The 16,895-nt window shown below is 56.8% G+C and overlaps 2 protein-coding genes across 5 annotated transcripts in view; both read right to left on the minus strand.

Annotated features, from left to right (window-relative positions):
• ICAM3 (intercellular adhesion molecule 3) overlaps positions 1–5,871 on the minus strand; it is a 23,272-nt gene extending 17,401 nt beyond the window's left edge. The window contains exon 1 of the mRNA XM_047829681.1: positions 5,868–5,871. The gene's annotated coding sequence lies outside the window, so the exon portion shown is untranslated. The remainder of the gene's footprint in view (positions 1–5,867) is intronic.
• Positions 1–15,897, minus strand: part of TYK2 (tyrosine kinase 2) — a 19,521-nt gene extending 3,624 nt beyond the window's left edge. The window contains exons 1-19 of one of the 4 annotated variants that reach the window (XM_047829576.1): positions 15,818–15,897; positions 14,774–14,952; positions 14,293–14,508; positions 10,305–10,428; positions 10,025–10,172; positions 9,510–9,673; positions 7,560–7,926; positions 6,956–7,153; positions 6,700–6,857; positions 4,741–4,849; positions 4,460–4,649; positions 4,276–4,379; positions 4,009–4,191; positions 3,835–3,922; positions 2,782–2,909; positions 1,757–1,892; positions 1,519–1,673; positions 629–779; positions 107–204 (exon numbers count right to left, since the gene is read on the minus strand). In XM_047829576.1, coding sequence (XP_047685532.1) covers positions 107–204; positions 629–779; positions 1,519–1,673; positions 1,757–1,892; positions 2,782–2,909; positions 3,835–3,922; positions 4,009–4,191; positions 4,276–4,379; positions 4,460–4,649; positions 4,741–4,849; positions 6,700–6,857; positions 6,956–7,153; positions 7,560–7,926; positions 9,510–9,673; positions 10,025–10,172; positions 10,305–10,428; positions 14,293–14,488 — 2,697 coding nt within the window. In that variant the 5' untranslated portion in view covers positions 14,489–14,508; positions 14,774–14,952; positions 15,818–15,897. Of the gene's footprint in view, positions 1–106; positions 205–628; positions 780–1,518; positions 1,674–1,756; positions 1,893–2,781; positions 2,910–3,834; positions 3,923–4,008; positions 4,192–4,275; positions 4,380–4,459; positions 4,650–4,740; positions 4,850–6,699; positions 6,858–6,955; positions 7,154–7,559; positions 7,927–9,509; positions 9,674–10,024; positions 10,173–10,304; positions 10,429–14,292; positions 14,509–14,773; positions 14,953–15,574; positions 15,599–15,619; positions 15,644–15,808 lie in introns of those variants that run through there. The other 3 variants (XM_047829585.1, XM_047829565.1, XM_047829595.1) reach the window with 3 other exon arrangements.
• Between the last annotated feature and the right edge of the window lie 998 nt (positions 15,898–16,895).

The following is a 16,895-nucleotide window of genomic DNA, read 5'->3' on the forward strand; positions in this document are numbered from 1 at the left end:
GAGGGTCTCATAGGCCAGGCCCTTCCCATATTAACTGCTGACCCAAACTCTTTTTACTCCACCAGGTGGGCTTTTGACAGTCCGGGCCCTGCCCCAGCCCCCTCACCTCGCCCAGATCCCGGATCTTTTTCAAATAGCGCTTGTGGAAAACGGTGGGGTCTGATGCAGGCGAGTCGGGGTTCACAGCCAAGACGTCAGCAAGATCTGGAAGTCACAGTGGGTGTCACTGGACCCCTAACTCTTCCAGCTACTTGGAGGCACAGAAAGCAGGTGTCTGCTCCCCCAGCATCTGATCTCAAATATAAGGAAACTTTTTTGCAACAGCTGCAAAATTCCACTTCTTGTCCAAAATACAGAACTGGCTGCATCAACACTGACGCCTGGAAGTTCTTAGATTGGGTAAAGGGTATTACATCAAGAGAGAAAGCAAAAGCAAGAGAGTTGCTGCAAGGGCCTAATTTGTCCAAAGAGGTTGTGGCTCTCCCTACATAAGACTTTGAGGGGAGCACAGGCATCCGTACAGCCTTAAGTGAATTCGAAACGGGCACGCATGCCGAGTCCCTGTGCAGAAACCTCAGGTGCACCATGCAGGCATAAGCAGGGGTCCCAGCAAGGGGGTGGGGCTCACTCTGGGGCTGCAGCTGAGTGAGGTCACGCAGGATGGTGCGGAAGGAGGGCCGCTGAGCTGGTTCATAGGTCAGGCACTGGCTGGTGAGCGTGGCCAGCTCCGGGCACGAGGGCTGAGGAAGCTGGTGCTGCTTCTGGTAGAAGCACTCTTTCTGCCAGGAAGGGGACCCACAGGAGTCAGTGCCCAGCCCTCACCCCCACTCCTGGTCCCCTTCTCCAAAAGAACAGTCAAGCTCTCAGAGCAAGCTAGGTCCTTGTTCTTGTCACTCCCATTTTACAGATGCGGCAGCTGAGGCTTGGCAAATGGAGGCAGACTTGATCACCACTGCAGGGCCAGGACTTGATCCCGAGTCCAGCTGAGCGTGCTGGGCTCGAACACCTCACCCTTGGCCCTTCCTGCCCTGGCTTCCACCCACCTCTGCGCCTAGCCCCTCCTCCGTCTGCCTCCAGGAAGCTCCTGCAGCAATCTGAACGCACCAGACCCTCGGGGCCTTTGTACATGCTGGGACCTCTGCCTAGGCTGCGCTTCCTAGCCTGGTCACTGCAGTATTTCTGCACTTAGATTAAACCTCCTCTGGGAAGCCTTGCCTGACCCCTCAACTGGTTCCGGGGAGTCCGCTGGTACTCCCTCACCCCCACAGCCTGTGCTGCTCTCATCACGGCCCCGGGTGCTCTGCTTAAAACCGAAACACGTCACTTATTTGCTGTATGTCGCGACTTTATGACGTAGGGACTGGTTAACCCCAAGTGACGGATAACCTGATGGAGCCCCGGAGATACGAGGCCACACAGCCAGAGAGGAGGCAGCTCTGGACCCCGAACATGCCCTCTGGACATCTTGGAAGTGCCAATCCCCTTTATAGGATGGACCCAGACAAGCCCTGGACGTACCTCAGAAGGGCCGCGGCCCTGCAGAGGGGCCTCCCCGTCGAAGCAGATCTCCAGGAGGGTGACACCAAAGCCCCATTTGTCAGCTGCAGTGGTTAGGGTGCTGGCCCCACCTGACAGGCACTCGGGGGCTGTCCAGGGGATCCTCTCTACCCGCTCTGGAGCCAGGGTCAGAAGTCACCAAGGGTGAAAAGAGCGGGGGGAAGCCCGTCCCTGAACCCAGCCCTGCCCGGGTCCTCACCCTCCCTGGAAAGGGCGCCCAGGCCCACACCGGGATCGCTCAGCTTGATGAAGGGGCTGGTGCCCTCCGCCAGTCCCAGCCGTGCCAGCAGGATGTTCCGGCCACACACATTACCATGAACCAGGCTCTTGTCTTCCTGTGGTGGGGTGGAAAGGGGGCATGGCCAAGGGGGGGGGGGGCGCTGTAGATGCTGCCCCCAGTCCCATCCATGTGGTCTCCACAGGGACGGCCCACGTGAAAGAAATAACCAAGGTCAAATACACCACAAAACCCATAAAACGATCATGGTCATCATGGGGATCCAAATACGTGGTCATTGGGACCGGGTTGCACTAGGCACCTAGTAGGTCCTTCCAGTTTTCCCAGAGCTGGGGCCAAACTTCTGGTCAGGTCCAACTGCTCTCCTCTAACCAAGCCCAGGGAGCTCTTTCCCCAGGGCCTCTAGGCTGGCTATTCCTTCTTCCCAGAATGCACTTACCCAGATACCCTCGGGACTCCCTTCCGCACTGCCAGGTCACCTTAGTGAGGCCTTCCCCCACCCATCTATTTAAACCTTTGCTTCTTCCCCAGACCCTGCTTTTCCCCCCCGTAGTTCTTACGACTTCCTAAAACACCACGCAACGTAGTTAATTATTATTTGTTTGTTCCTCCCAACTAAGTGCCCAGCTCCCTAACAACAGAGACTTTTGTTTTGTTCTCCATTGTGTCCTCAGGGACGAGGACAGAGCCTGGCACACAGAGGTGCTCTGGAAACTGGGGTGACTGGGCCAGGAGGAGCTGGGATGAATGGCAAGAGTGACAGAGGCCGCGGAGGCCAAGCCCCACGGGACCTCAGACACTATAGAGAGAGGTGAGGTGTTCTCTTGGGGGAGATGGGAGCCACAGGGGTGTGTGAGCAGGACAGGTTCATGGAAAGATCCCCCAGGGCCAGTGTGTGGATTAAATAACGTGTTGAGGCCTCCACACCCAATGCTGAGGCCACCCTGGCGCTCCCATTGACCCAGGCCCCACCCACAGGCACGCACCAGGTAGCTGAGAGCGCTGGCCAGCTGCTGGGCCACTGCCACCTTCCAGGCCACAGGCACGTGGCCCCTCTCCCGCCGCAGCCACACATCCAGGGGTCCGTGCTCCACGTACTCTGTCACCATGATGTCTGCAAAGGCCCAGCAGGGGCTGCCCACCTACCTCCACCCTCCAGGGCACAGGTGGTAGGACACGGGGGCTGGGACTGTGGGTGGGGAAGGTGTCGGGACAGAGGCCCGGGGGGCAACTTGGGAGTGACGCTGGGGTGAGGGGAAATGCGGGATGGAGGGTAGGCAATGTGGGTGCAGGCTGAGGCAGAGGTGAACGCTGGCATCTGAGTCCAGGGTGGGGCCGGGGAAAGCTGACATGTAAAGTGACAACGTGAGGATGTCACTGGGGAACCGGGGGTGGGTACAGGCGAGTGGAGGTGCGGAGGTTAAGACAGGGGCATCATAAGGGCTGACAGGATCCCACCAGATTGGGGCACTCATGGGGTGTAGACCCGCGTTGGAGGGAAAGCCAGAGAAATGGACAGGTGGGGTTGAGAGTGTGGGGGCTACTGGCTGGGGTCACCCTGGACGTGGAGTTTTGAGGTACACACAGGGTAGGGGTAGAGGTAGGGGCGGAGGCAAGAGATCTGGGAGGACTGGGGAGCCCAACGGTGCCGGTGTCTGCGTGGGGTCACAATGCCAGTGGGGTCAGAGAGTCGAGAGATGCCGGGGACTAGGGGTGTCAGGTGGTAGATGGGCTAGGGATCCAGCCAGGAGTCAGGGTGTAGGTCAAGGGTTAGGGTACAGCCAGGTACTGGAGTAGAAGGAAAAGTCAAGGTATAGTCAGGGATGAGGATGCAAAGTGAGTGTTGGGATACAGTCAGGGGGTGGGGTACAGGTTGAAGGTCGAGTAGCCACAAGTTTGAGGTGTGTAGTCAGAGATCATGGTATAAGTCAAGGTGGAGCGTGGAGTCAGGGGTGAAGACACAGGTCAAGGTCAGGGTACAACCCAGGGAGTGGGTATAAGGGGACTGCAAAGCGGGGGGCGGTGGGGGACCCACTCACTCTCAGAGCCGTGCACGCAGACGCCGTGCACAAAGGCCAGGTGCACGTGGGAGACCTGGCTCATGAGGCTGGCTGTCTCGTAGAAGGCCTGTGGACGTGGGGCAGGTCAGGTGGCCACAGACCCTGACCGTCCCCCGCCATCCTGCTACCTGGCCCCTGGCGGTGCTCACTCACCAGGGCGATGTCGTGGTGACTGGGGTCCAGCACCTTGAGTACCACTCGTAGCTCCTGCCCACAGTCCCCACTGGGCGTGGGGGGGTCCCCACCATCTGCCGTGCCCTCCTTGGGGCCTCTTTCCCCCACCCGTAAGATGCCCTCATACACATTGGTCCTCGTGCCTTGGCCCAAGTGAGACAGCTGGAGGGACAAAGCACAGAACGTCTCCATGACAACAGCTCGAGGCCGCCCTCCCCAGTGCCCCGGAGCCCCGACTGCACGGACCTGGGTAATGTCATCCTGGCAGACGCGGTGGAAGCTGAGCTGGCTGAGGTTGAGTGGCCCAGGGCTGGCCCGAGACCCACGCATGATGATGAGGTTGGAGAGCTCTGGGGGTTGAAGTGACATCACCGTGGGCTGGCACAGGGAGGAGACGCCCCCCCCTCCCCAACGGCTCCCCGTACCATACCTCCGGGCCGTGGCAGGCAGCAGCGGCGCAGGGAGAAACAGTCGTCCCCGGCCCGCAGCGAGCAGCCCTGCAGGGCGGTGCGCAGCTCCCGCACGCTCGGGAAGGAGCGGTCCCAGCCCTCCAGCTCGAAGCTCCCGGCCCGCAGCTCAATGGGGAATTTACGGAGGTGCAGCTGCTGCCTGCCAGGTGCCTGGGGTGGGTGGCAGGGGTGGGGGCGGTGAGCAGGGGTCCAGGCAGGGAGCGCGCCCAGCCCCGGCCCGGGACCCCCGCCCCAGGCCCACCTGGTCACGCTGGGCCACCGTGAGGATGAGACGGTTGAGGTGGCTGGTGCTCCAGTGGATGAGGTAGAGGCCATCTTCGGGCCGCAGCTTGGCCAGCACGAATGGCTCCCTGTAGAAGACAAGGGGGGAGTGTCGGGGAACCCCGGGGTACGGCTGGACCCGCGCCTGGCCACAAGGACACACGAAACCTCCCTGACGAACGAGCCTGACAAACATCAGACTCGGGCACTTATGTGCAGACGCTGAGTCTGAACACAGACGCGTACCAATTAAACACGGTCTTGCACACGAACACTCCCGGGGCGATAGAGGTGCCACAAGAGGCATACGCTCGTGTGTGACAACGGCTGGACAGTGTCACCAACATGGTGACACACACACAGACGGTCAACTGCATTCAGACACTGGATGGGCACACACCCTGCCAGCCACCTTGACACGCACGCAGCACGTAGTCTGTCGCACGTTCATAGGACAACAGTCACAAGTGCAGCCGCTTACCCGTTATGACGTGGTGGCACAGGGGCATCGATATCCCAGACCCAGAGGTGACAATGTCGTGAGCACAGATAGGCAGTACGTGGGCTGCAGCCACAGAGGCCCAGACACCTACGCGTGTGGGGGCTCACATGCTACTAGACTGAATGTCCATGTGTCCCTGGAATTCCTGTGCTGAAACCTAACCCCCAAGGTGACGCTGTGAGGAAGTGGGGCCTCTGGGAGGTGATCAGGTCACGAGGGTGGAAAGCCCACGAATAAGATCAGTGCCCTTATAGAAGGACCTTAGAGAGCTCGCCTGCCCCTTCCACGTGAGGACCCAGCCAGATGGCTGTCTATGACCCAGGAGGCAGGGCTCTCAACCGAACACTGGACCTGCCTGCACCTTGAACTTAGACTTCCGGCTTCTGGAACTATGAGAACCAAACGTCCGTTGCCTCTACATCACTCCGCCAATGCTACTGTCCTAGCCGTCCAAACAGACCAGGACACACGCCGATGCGGCCCCCGGACCCCAGGACGGGTGGCCGTGCACATCGGCTGGGACATGGCACAGCCACGGCCCTCAGGAGGTGGGATGGCCGCTTCACCCTCCTCTGGGGTAGAGACCAGGCTCCGAGCCGTCGGACCTCTTAGACACCTCGATGGCCCGTCCCGGGGCCACAGATGGCGCAGGACCGCCCAGGCACGGGTATGAGGCACAGACGAACCGCGAGTCACAAACCCTGACCCAGGAGCATGCAGGATGGCCACACGCGTGTCTGAGGACCACTTAAGTACTGACACTTGACATCCTTGGCCCCGTATGTCCGAACAGAATTGCACAGACAGTGACCAGGACACACACACACACACCTGTGGGGATGTAAACACACATGTATGTGAAGGGCCACTAGCGTTTGTCCAACCTACAGCTCCACAAAGATCACCTGTCCCGTCACGTAAAAACAGGCAATGACGATTTTATATGCAATCATAAAACACAGCCGCACACCCAAAGAGCCGTTAAACGTGTGTGGTGACAGTCCCAGACCCAGGTACTGTCATGACAAGTGCCCACGCCGCGGCAGGCACCCTCTCTCCCCCTATAACCCGAGGCGTGCACACGTGCACCCACACAGGCGAACACGTGTGCACCCACGGGCATGCACACACGTGTACACACATGGACGCCATAGGCACAGATGCATGTGCACGTGTGTGTGCTTACACACGGCCACACTCACAGCTGCGCTCACACGCGTAGGCATGTACTAAGACAGGAAGGCTTGCTCGCACGTGTATACTCTCACACGGAGGTGAGCACACACCACACACACACACACACAAACACACTAATGTGAACGCACGCGAAGACTTCGATACAAACACCTCGTTCAAGCCTCACCGTCCCTGGAGCTTGCGGCCCGGCTGGCAGCCCCACGTCGCCCCATGTCACCCAGCCGCCCTCCCAGCACTCACAGCAAGGGCCCGTGGATGCCATCCCGGATGCTCATCACCAGCCGCGGAGGGGCCACCTCCCGGCACAGGTAGTGGCTCGAGTCGGCCGTCAGGCGGAAATAGCCGTCCACCAGCGACACCAAGGACAGGGCCACAGCCCGGGAAGGCAGGGTGAGCTCCTGCGGGCCGGGGTGGGGGTGGGGGTACGTCAGGCAGCCATCGCAGACCAGAGGCGCCCCCCGCGCCCCCCGTCAGGCCCGCAGCCCCAGGGCCCCACCAGGCACTTGTCCTGACAGTGGATGCTGACGTGGCGCTCTTTCAGCACCACGTGGGTGATGTCCTGGAAGTCACAGAAGTAGGCCCATGGCGCTTCCTGAGGCCTGTCCACTGGCTGGTTGCCCACCTCCTGGGCCTTGCTTTTCTTCCCTGATGGGCCAGCACGGGCGTTCCTGCTGCAACCATCACCACTGGGACCCTGGAAACCCAGCAGGGCCGTGCCAGCTTAGTCCCCCGCACAGTTTTCCCGGGGACAGGCTCCTCAGGCATCCCCCTAAGCCCCCGTGTCACAGATGGGACGGAGACCTTCCCCCAAGAGACACACACGCCAGAAGACAGAACCTCAGGGAGGAAGAGAGGGGGAGCCGAGCCCTCTCACCCCCAGGTACCAGACGAGGGTCCCTCAGAGATGCAGACCTCAGAAAGTAGGTCCCTAGGGGGGAGACAGAGGCTGCTCCCCAAAAATCCACCCCAGGGGACAGACAGACACACCCCAGGGCCACGTGGGGAAAGGGCTCATGGCAGCCACCCTTGGAGGCCAAGGCTGAGCAGGAAGCCCAGCCCCAGCCACCGGGGCCCCCGGATGGAAGAGGCACTCTGCTCACCTCTGCCTGGACTGGCCGCCACCGGATGCCACCAGTGCCTGTCACCAGCACCTCATGAGTAGGGGGTCCGGGGGCCAATTCAGGCCCAGGCTCCGGGGGGGACCGGCCCCCGTCCCGGACGTAGCAGGGGTCCCCCACGGCCTGGGCCTGCTCCTCCAGCCGGCACACGAGCACGCGCTCCGTGCCGAAGCGGGGTGCCAGCTGCTCCAGCGTGGCCAGGTACTTGACCATGATGACCGGCTGGGAGACGTGGCCCGGCTGGAAGGCCCGCACAAACCTGCGGAAGAGCCTCCGTAGGCGCAGCCGTGTTAACGCGTTGTGCCGCCGGAGCTGCAGGCGGAAGGAGCGCGGGATGCAGTCCTTGAAGCTGGGGGGGCAATCAGGAAGGGCTGGTCAGGAGCCCGGTGGCAGGCGTAGCCGCGCCACGCTGGGTGAGCGGCCTAACCTCTCTGAACCTCAGCTGCCTCGTCCAGAAAACAGGCCGGCCGTCGTGCAGGTGGAAAGAGAGCAACGCAATAAAGGGCCAGCACGGGGAGGCCAGCCGGTGTCAGAATTCGGGACCAGACAATGGGGCTAAAATCCCAGCTCTTGGACAACCTCCTAAAGCGCTCGGTCTTCTCATATATAGGGTGGGATCACACAGGGCCCACTTCCAGGCCTGAGGCCTGAGGGCTGCTGACTGGCACATAGTAAGACCTACGTGAACATCAGCTGTTACTACTGGAGAAGTCACGATTAGTTTTTATCACCGATATGATGATTATCGACAAAAGGCACAGCTCTGGGAGGCCCCTCTGCTCCTCACAAACCCTTATCCTCTCCCCTCTTCTCCCACCGCCTGTCTGGCATCTGACCTCCAGTACAGCTCACTTAGCTAACAGATTTCTGAGCCTCAGTCTCCATGTCCCAAGCCCTCTCTCCCACCCCTAGATCAGAGCGATCCAAAAGCTTAAGGCTTTAGCTGCCTCTTGCCCCCACTTCCAAGCTTCCCAGGGCTCCTTGGAGCCCTTGGGAGAAAGGTCCCCTGACTACAGCCTGGTGGACTCAGGCCCCCATATTCCAAGTTCAGATCTCCAAGAAGAAGGCCACTGCTGCCTACTGCCTCTGGGCCTTTGCGTATGCTCTTCCCTCTGCTTAGAATGCTTGGGCAACACAGTCCACATCTGGATAAAGCTGACTCAAACTTCAGGTCTTAGCAGAAATGTCACTTCTCCCAGGAAGCATTCTCTGATGTTGAGGCTAGAGGGGGTACTCCCTCCGGGCTTCCAAGCACCTTGGACTTTGTTGTCCCAGCCTGGGTCTTCCAGAGTGATAACATGACAGAAATGGAAAGACATGTGCTTTAAGAACTGTTGGTCTTGTAGGATCCATTTCTCTCACTGCCTCCTCCAGGCAGTGTACCCGGATTACCCAGGCCCTCACAACAATGGAGGTGCAGACAGCTCACTCCCAGCTCCCCATGCTCCTATGTCCTTCCTTCCCTTGAACTCTAAGGAATTCTTCGAGTTTACTCTGCTCCACCTACACATCCTCCAACATATCTTCCAGGCCTCGGGGTCTTCGCACTGGCTGTTCTCTCTGTTCAGGACGCCCTCCTCTCGGATACGCACCACGCTCCCTCCTTCACTTCCTTCAAACCTTGGAATCTGAATGCTACCTTCTCCTTCTTCCTCCCTTCCTGCTTAATTTTTTCCCCTCTGTGTGTAGCATCACCTGAAACCCTGGACCTTTCGCTTTTGCAGTTCTGTGTACTGCCTGGCTCCTTGACCAGACATGGGTTCCGAGAGGACAGTGATTTTTGTCTGACTCGTTCACTGTTGTGGCCTCGGCACCCGGCACCAGCGCCAGCATACGGCAGGCACTGAACAAGCGTTTGCCGAATGAAGACATTGCAGGATGCAAGGTCTACTGTGACTCCCAGATACCTGTCCCCGCCCCATTCCCGGACACCTGATCTTCTTGGCCACCTTCTCCAGGGGGATACCATGGCAAAGGGCGAGGTGGCAGAGGTGCAGAAAGGCCATGCCCAGGCTCTCGTTCTTAAAATGGTGGATCTCCTCCTCGCTCGACAGCTCCCACAGTGGTGCCACATCATTCACAAACTCGTGCTTGCCCTGGGTGGGTGGGGGGAGCGGGCAGAAAGGGAGGCATGAAAACCTGTTCCCTCTCTGGCTTCTGTCCACTTTCGGGATGGGAGGGAACCCCCATTTTCTGGAAAGGCCAAATACGCAGCATACATGCCTCTTCTGCCCCACCCTCGGCCTGTGGCAGACATCACTAATTGATCACAGCACTCTCTCCCACACAATCCTGTCTCAGATACCCTTTGGTTCAGACAGCCAAAGGATCCCAGACGGCAAGGGCTGAAACCTATTCGCTTTAGTGAACTGGGGAGGGAAGTGGGGCTCCTCAGCTACCCGAGTCCCTCACAAACAGCCCCACGTCCCCAGCAGCCCTGCACACACCTGCTCAAAGAGGTACTCAAAGGAGGCTGGGTCCAGGAGTTGCACCCCCTGCTCTGCCTGTTCTGAGGAAGACTTGGCCCTGGTGGGCCCACAGCGGTACACGGCCGGCTCCTGAGGATTCATGCTGTGCCAGTTCCGGAAATAAAACCTGCAAGAGGGGAGGGAGGGGGAACAGCTGGGGCCTTAGCGTGGACTCAGATCAGCTCCAGGAAGGTGGGGAGTGGGGGAACGAGGGGGGCAGAACAAAAGGGGGCGAGACTTCCAAGGGGCCTTCACCCACCTCATGCGGAAGTACAATGTCAGGTTCATGTCTCTGGAGACCTCCAAGATGTGGTTTGGGGGCAGCCACACCTGGGCCTGGGCATCAAAGAGGGCGAAGAGATTGAGGCAGGATGGAGTGATGCCTGGAACAGGGAAGAAACAAGATCAGGAGTCCACAGCTGCTGCCATCTGCCTTGTGGACCCCCTCATAGGCCCGGCCCTCCCCTCCCCTCCCTCCCCTCCCTCCCCTCTGCTCCTCCTGCACATCGAGCGCAATGCAACATGTTGACCATGCTGCGGCTTCACAGACTAGATTTCCTATCCTGGTTTCTGGACAATGGGATGTTGGCGGAAGGGAGACGCAGATTCCCAGGCCAGGAAATAAACTGTCTCGCATCTTCCCTGTCTCAGGGGTGGTGGAGACCCCTTGTGCCGAAGCTACAAGATAGAAGTGAATCATTCAACCTGCATTAGATTTTAGGTAAACCTTTGCTGCCCTTGACCCAGGAAAATTTGGGAGGCTGCCATTCCTAGAGCGAGAACCTATCCTAGACCGACCCACCCAACTCTACAAACTGCTGGCACTCTGCCTGGTCTTGCTCTGAACTCCAGCCCCGGGGGAAGAGCCACCTGCCTCCTGGCTGTCTCCCCCTGGATGCCAGAGCCCTCTTAGATGTGCCTTGTTTCAAAGAGATCTTGTCTCAGGTCCAGTTCTTTAAACTAGGACTTGGTCCTTGTCCTCAACTCCCCCCCAGCACCCCACATCAGACGGGTCACAAGGCCTGTTCTGTCCGCATCCTCCAATCTCCCTGGGTTCCTTCCGATCCAAAGCCCAGCCCTAGTCCAGCCTCCAGACTTGCTGTTGTTTCCCACACCGGCCACCCAAGGCATCCTTTTACATACGTCACTTAATATTTTCGTCTAAGATAGTCCATCCAGAATCATTTATAATCACCGAAGTACAGAGACAAGATAAAGACCTAAAACTTGACTGCTACAATGGAAGCCTCTGCCTACATTCTCTTCCTTTCCCCTCCTGTAAAGAGGTAACCATACTCCTGAAATAGAGTTTATCATTTCCATATCCTCTATGACCTAGTCTCAAGTGTTATAAGCTCTAAATCTAATATTACACTATAGGTGTCCTTCTATAATTTTTTTTAAAATTTTTAATGTTTATTTATTTTTTGAGAGAGAGCGAGCGAGCGAGCGAGCAGCCAGGGAAGGGCTGAGAAAGGGAGAGAGAATCCTAAGAAGGCTCCGCGCTGTCAGTGCAGGGCTTGAACCCACAAACTGTGAGATCCTGACCTGAGACGAAACCAAGAGTTGGAAGCTTAACCATCTAAACCAACCAGGCGCCCCTACAATTTTCTTTTCCTTTTTAAAATTTTTATTTAAAAAATTGGTTTAACCTTTATTCATTTTTTGAGAGAGAGAGAGAGACAGAGCACTAGCAGAGGATGGATAGAGAGAGACAGAGACACAGAATCAGAGACACAGAATTCGAAGCAGGCTCTAGGCTCTGAGCTGACAGCTTACGTGGGGGTTAAACCCACAAACCGTGAGATCATGACCTGAGCCAAAGTCGGACGCTTAGCCAACTGAGCTACCCAGGCATCCTGCCCTTTTAACGTTTATTTATTTTTGAAGGAGGGAGAGACAGAGCATGAGCGGGGAGGGGCAGAGAGAGAGGGAGACACAGAATCCGAAGCAGGCTCCAGGCTCTGAGCCGTCAGCCCAGAGCTCGACACGGGGCTCCAACTCACGAACCGCGAGATCATGACCTGAGCCAAATTTGGACACGTAACCAACTGAGCCACCCAGGCTCCCCTCTTATTTTTTTGTTTAATGTTATTTATTTCTGAGAGAGAGGGGAGAGAGAGGATCCAAAGTGGGATCTGCGCTGACAGCCGCAAACCCAACACGGGGCGAGATCATGACCTGAGCCAAAGTCAGATGCTTAATCGACTAAACCCCCAGGTGCCCCTGCTTTTTCAAGTTACAATAGGTTTTAAAACCTCACACATGAAGGGTGCCTGGCTGGCTCAGTTGGTAGAGCGTGTGACTCTTGATCTCGGGGTCATGAGTTTGTAGCCCGGTGTTAGGTGTAGAGATTAAAAAATAAATAAAAATTAAAATAAAAAATGGGGCATCTGGGTGGCTCAGTCGGTTGAGCATCCGACTTCAGCTCAGGGCATGATCTCGCAGTCCATGAGTTCGAGCCCCGCATCGGGCTCTGGGCCGACAGCTCAGAGCCTAGAGCCTGCTTCAGATTCTGTGTCTCCTTCTCTTTCTGTCCCTCCCCCATTGACATTTTTTCTCCCTCTCCCCCTCTCTCAAACATAAATAAACATCAAAAATCTCTTAAATAAATTAAAAAAAAAAGACTTCCCACATGACATGTGTAACTTTGGTGAAATTCCTTTTTCCTGACTATAGAACATTTCAGCATTCAACCTGACTGCAATTTATGCATTCTCCTACAGAGGGACTCTGAGACAGCCTCCCATCCTTCACTAAAATAAATGAAGCAGCTCCAAACATTCTGGAACGCGTCTCCTAAAACATATGAGCGGAGCGACCGTAAAGTACCCATCTAGGAATGGAACTGTGTGGGATGATGCAAATCGCTCTTCAAGGTCGCTGTGTCCAAGTGTACTGCCTCCCGCAGAAGGAGAATGCCTCCCTGAGAGGCAGCTTCCTAAAGAACCAATCTGTTTTGCTCTCTGGCTTGAACTTTCCACGGCTCCCCACTGCCCCATGAGAAAGCCCAACCCCCTCAGCACAGAATAGCCATGACCTGGACCTGGACCCTGACAAATAAGGTTCTGCTTTCAATTCCTACTTCCTTTACCAAATTCTTAGAACTCACAATGTAGTCCCTCTTAAGGTCTTTTGCTTCCTCCAAAGATCAGGCTGTCTGGGCCCTTTACAAATCCTGTTCCTTCTGCCAGGCATGCGTCACATCACCCGGCACTCCTGTCTGAGCTCTTGAAGAATCGGCCACCAATGGGAAAGTGCAACATGTGATAGATATCCACCATTAGGCCCCCATCAGACTGTGGGTGAGGAGGTTTAAGAGAATTTCCTGGAAGACGGGGCCAATAAGCAAAGTCCCACTGGACAGACCTTCTCCTTCTCTGGAAGAAGAAATTACACTTTTGGGGGCACCTGGGTGACTCGGTTAAGCGTCTCTCTCTTTTTTTAATTTTTTTTTTCAACGTTTATTTATTTTTGGGACAGAGAGAGACAGAGCATGAACGGGGGAGGGGCAGAGAGAGAGGGAGACACAGAATCGGAAACAGGCTCCAGGCTCCGAGCCATCAGCCCAGAGCCTGACGCGGGGCTCGAACTCACGGACCGCGAGATCGTGACCTGGCTGAAGTCGGACGCTTAACCAACTGCGCCACCCAGGCGCCCCTCTTTTTTTAATTTTTTAAAAAATGTTTTTATTTTATTTTTGAGGGAGAGACAGAGCGCGAGTGGGGGAGGCGCAGAGAGAGAGGGAGACACAGAATCCAAAGCAGGCTCCAGGCTCCAAGCTGTCAGCACAGAGCCTGATGTGGGGTTCAAACCCACGGACTGTGAGATCACGGCCTGAGCTGAAGTGGAACGCTTAACCAACTGAGCCACCCAGGCGCCCCTGATTTTTTTTTTTTTTTTTTTAAGTAATCTCTACACCCAACCTGGGGCTTGAACTCACAACCCTGAGGTCAAGAGTCACATGCTCTACCAACTGAGCCAGCCAAGTGGCCTTTCTTGAATTTTTTATTTTTCTCCATCAGCCATCTCTGCTGTTTTCCTATTCATTGTGTTCCTTGCTGGTTTTCCTATTGGAATATCAGCTCTACCAAGGCAGTGATTTGGGACTGGCACACTACAGTTCCTCACTCGATGTCTGCTGAATATTCGAATGGGCAGAAGGATGGATGGCTGGATGGCCCCAGCTGCTGCTCTCAGCACCCCCACCCCCCACCCCCACCACATGGCCGATGCCCCAGACTCACCGACTTTGTGTGCGATGTGGATGCAGACCTCCTCTGCGGTCAGTGTGGCCTCGCTGAAGGTGACCCAGGGGTCCCCGCCATCAGGGCCAGCCCAGTGCAGGAGGACCTTTAGGCCTCCCCTGGAGACCATGGGCTGAGCCTCATCCCCATCAGGCCTGCTGTCCCTGGTGGTGGCACCCCAACGGCACAGAGGCATGCTCTTGACAGCTGGCTTGGCTGGGAAGAGACAGGCCATCAGCCCCCAGACCTTGACTTGACGTCCCCTCAACCTTCCACTCATCCAGGCTAAGGCCTGAGGGGAAGATTCTGGAACCCCCTCTCTGTATGACCTCAGACACCCAATTCCTCTCCCTGAGCCTGTTTCTACATCTGTTTGATGGAGTTAGAGAACACGCCCGCACCTATTAGATCTGTCATGAACAATAATGAACCCCTTTATTGGACAGGTTTGCACCAATATAAAAACCTGTTTTGAACCCACCTTCCCAAAATCAACAGGCAGGCAGGTGTGGTGAAACAGACCAGGGGGGCAAATCTTGGATCTCTCCGTGTCAAATCAGACAAGTCACTTAGCCACACTGGGCCTCAGTTTCCCCACTGGAAAATGGAGATGCTGGGAGCATTGCCATGAAAAGATGGTTGTAACATCACAGCTCAGCCCTTAACGCAGGCATGAAAAAATAACAAATATGACAAAAACAAGAACAAAATCATTATTATTGCTTCCATCGTCCTCTTACAGGCCAAGATTCCTGCCTCCCACATCTACCCCGGTGAGTAACCCCAGGTACTGCCGACTCCCCTGAGCCTAGGACAGGTGGTGTTTCATTTTCTCCCTTCAATCCAGCTGTGGGGTTTTTTCTAGAGCCAGGCCCGGGCCTCAGGCCTCCAAGTCCTCCAGTTTTAAGATAAACAGTGATCCGGAGAAGAGAATGTCGTCATAGCACAATGTCAGATTCCTCAGCAATCAGCCCCTCTCTGAGCCTGTGTCCTCGTCTGGAAAATGGGCATATAACAGCCTCTCCTCCCTCAAAGCGTTGTTGGGAGGATTCAATGAGATGAGGCAGGGAGGGCGCTCAGCACAGGGCCTGGCAGGCTGGAAGTACTTAATAAATATTCGCTATTATCATGTGTTAACATTTGAGAAAATATGGTGGGGACGTCCATTTCCTCCTTCCTCATCCCCACCGGGTCCAGAGCCAGCTTTGCAAATGGGGTTGGAGGTCTCCACCCAGGAGGTCCGCATCGCCCACCCCCTTCCCCCCCAAACAAACACCCAAACCTCGAAACTTCGCTGGCAGGGGCAGGAACCACGAGGTGCACCCACCAGGCATTGACCAGTCACAAGGCAGCGGGTGTTGCTATCCTCACCACCACCACCCCCGCCCCCGCCCACCGGCCAAGCGCAGCCACTCCCCCCTCCCCTCCCCGCAACCCCCTCTCCCCTTCCGCCCGCTCCCGCCTCCAGCCGCGCCTCCCGCCGGCCGCTTCCCTCTAGAAGACCTCCCGGCGGCACCTGGCTCACCCTTTCCCGGACTCTGGCTAGGACCCGGGACCCCGCCCCACAGCCAAGGGCAGCCGCCGCCAAATTGCCGCCGAGACACCGCCTCCTATTGGCCACCTGAAATGGGCATAGTCATTGGCCGCCGCTGTGACCCGTCGCAGGTAACCATTGGTCCTTTCGTTGCAATGGTGGAGTTCCTATTGGTCCTCAGCTTCACTTCCCCACCCCCCAACCGCGATTGGCTGGGGCGGCTCCTGGATGCGCTTCAGCGTCAGCGACTGGCTGTTGGGGAAAGTGGGCGGAGATGCGGAAGGGGTGGCTCGCTGGGGTGGCTGGAGAGTGTGGCCTGCCAGTGACGCCTAAGCAATTACCCACGCGGACGGTGGGCCAAAGTTAGGCTTTGGGACTTGGTGTAAACCCCATGTCCTTATCTTGGCGATCAAGGCTGCAGCCCAGCCAACCGCCATTCAGTCTTTCTTCGTCCTGTTATGTGACTCCATTCCATTCTGCCTCTCTTCCCTTGTCCCTGCCTGGCCAGCTCCACCTAGCTGGATGAAGACCTCCTCCACCCCACCCCACCCCACCCTCACCCCCATCCCACCCCACCCCACCCTCACCCCCGCCTCACCCCCATCCCACCCCACCCCCACCGCAAGGAGGCATTTTTGACCTACCTGCTCAAATCCTTTTCCTGATCACCTACACCTCTGAATCTGTCAAAGTAGCAGCTTGGATGTCCCACCAAGTTTTTTGGTTTTTGTTTTTTTGAGTGAGAGAGAGAGGGAGCACGTGCGTGAGAGGGGGAGGGAAAGAGAGAGAGAGAGAGAATCTTTTTTTTTTTTTTTTTTTAATTTATTTATTTTGAGAGAGAGAGAGCAGGGGCGGGTCAGAGGTGGAGGCCAGGAGAAAATCCCAAGCAGGCTCTTAACTGACCGCGTGCGGAGCCGGTCTGGGGCTAGAACCTATGATCTGTGAGATCATGACCTGAGCCAAAGTCAAGAGTCCTACGCTTAACCTACCGAGACCCCTGGCACACCAAGGGAGAGAGAGAGACTCTTAAGCAGGCTCCACACTCAGCGCGGGGCTCCATCCCACGACC

The sequence above is a fragment of the Prionailurus viverrinus genome, chromosome A2 (genome assembly GCF_022837055.1).
Source record: "Prionailurus viverrinus isolate Anna chromosome A2, UM_Priviv_1.0, whole genome shotgun sequence".
NCBI lineage: Eukaryota > Metazoa > Chordata > Mammalia > Carnivora > Felidae > Prionailurus > Prionailurus viverrinus.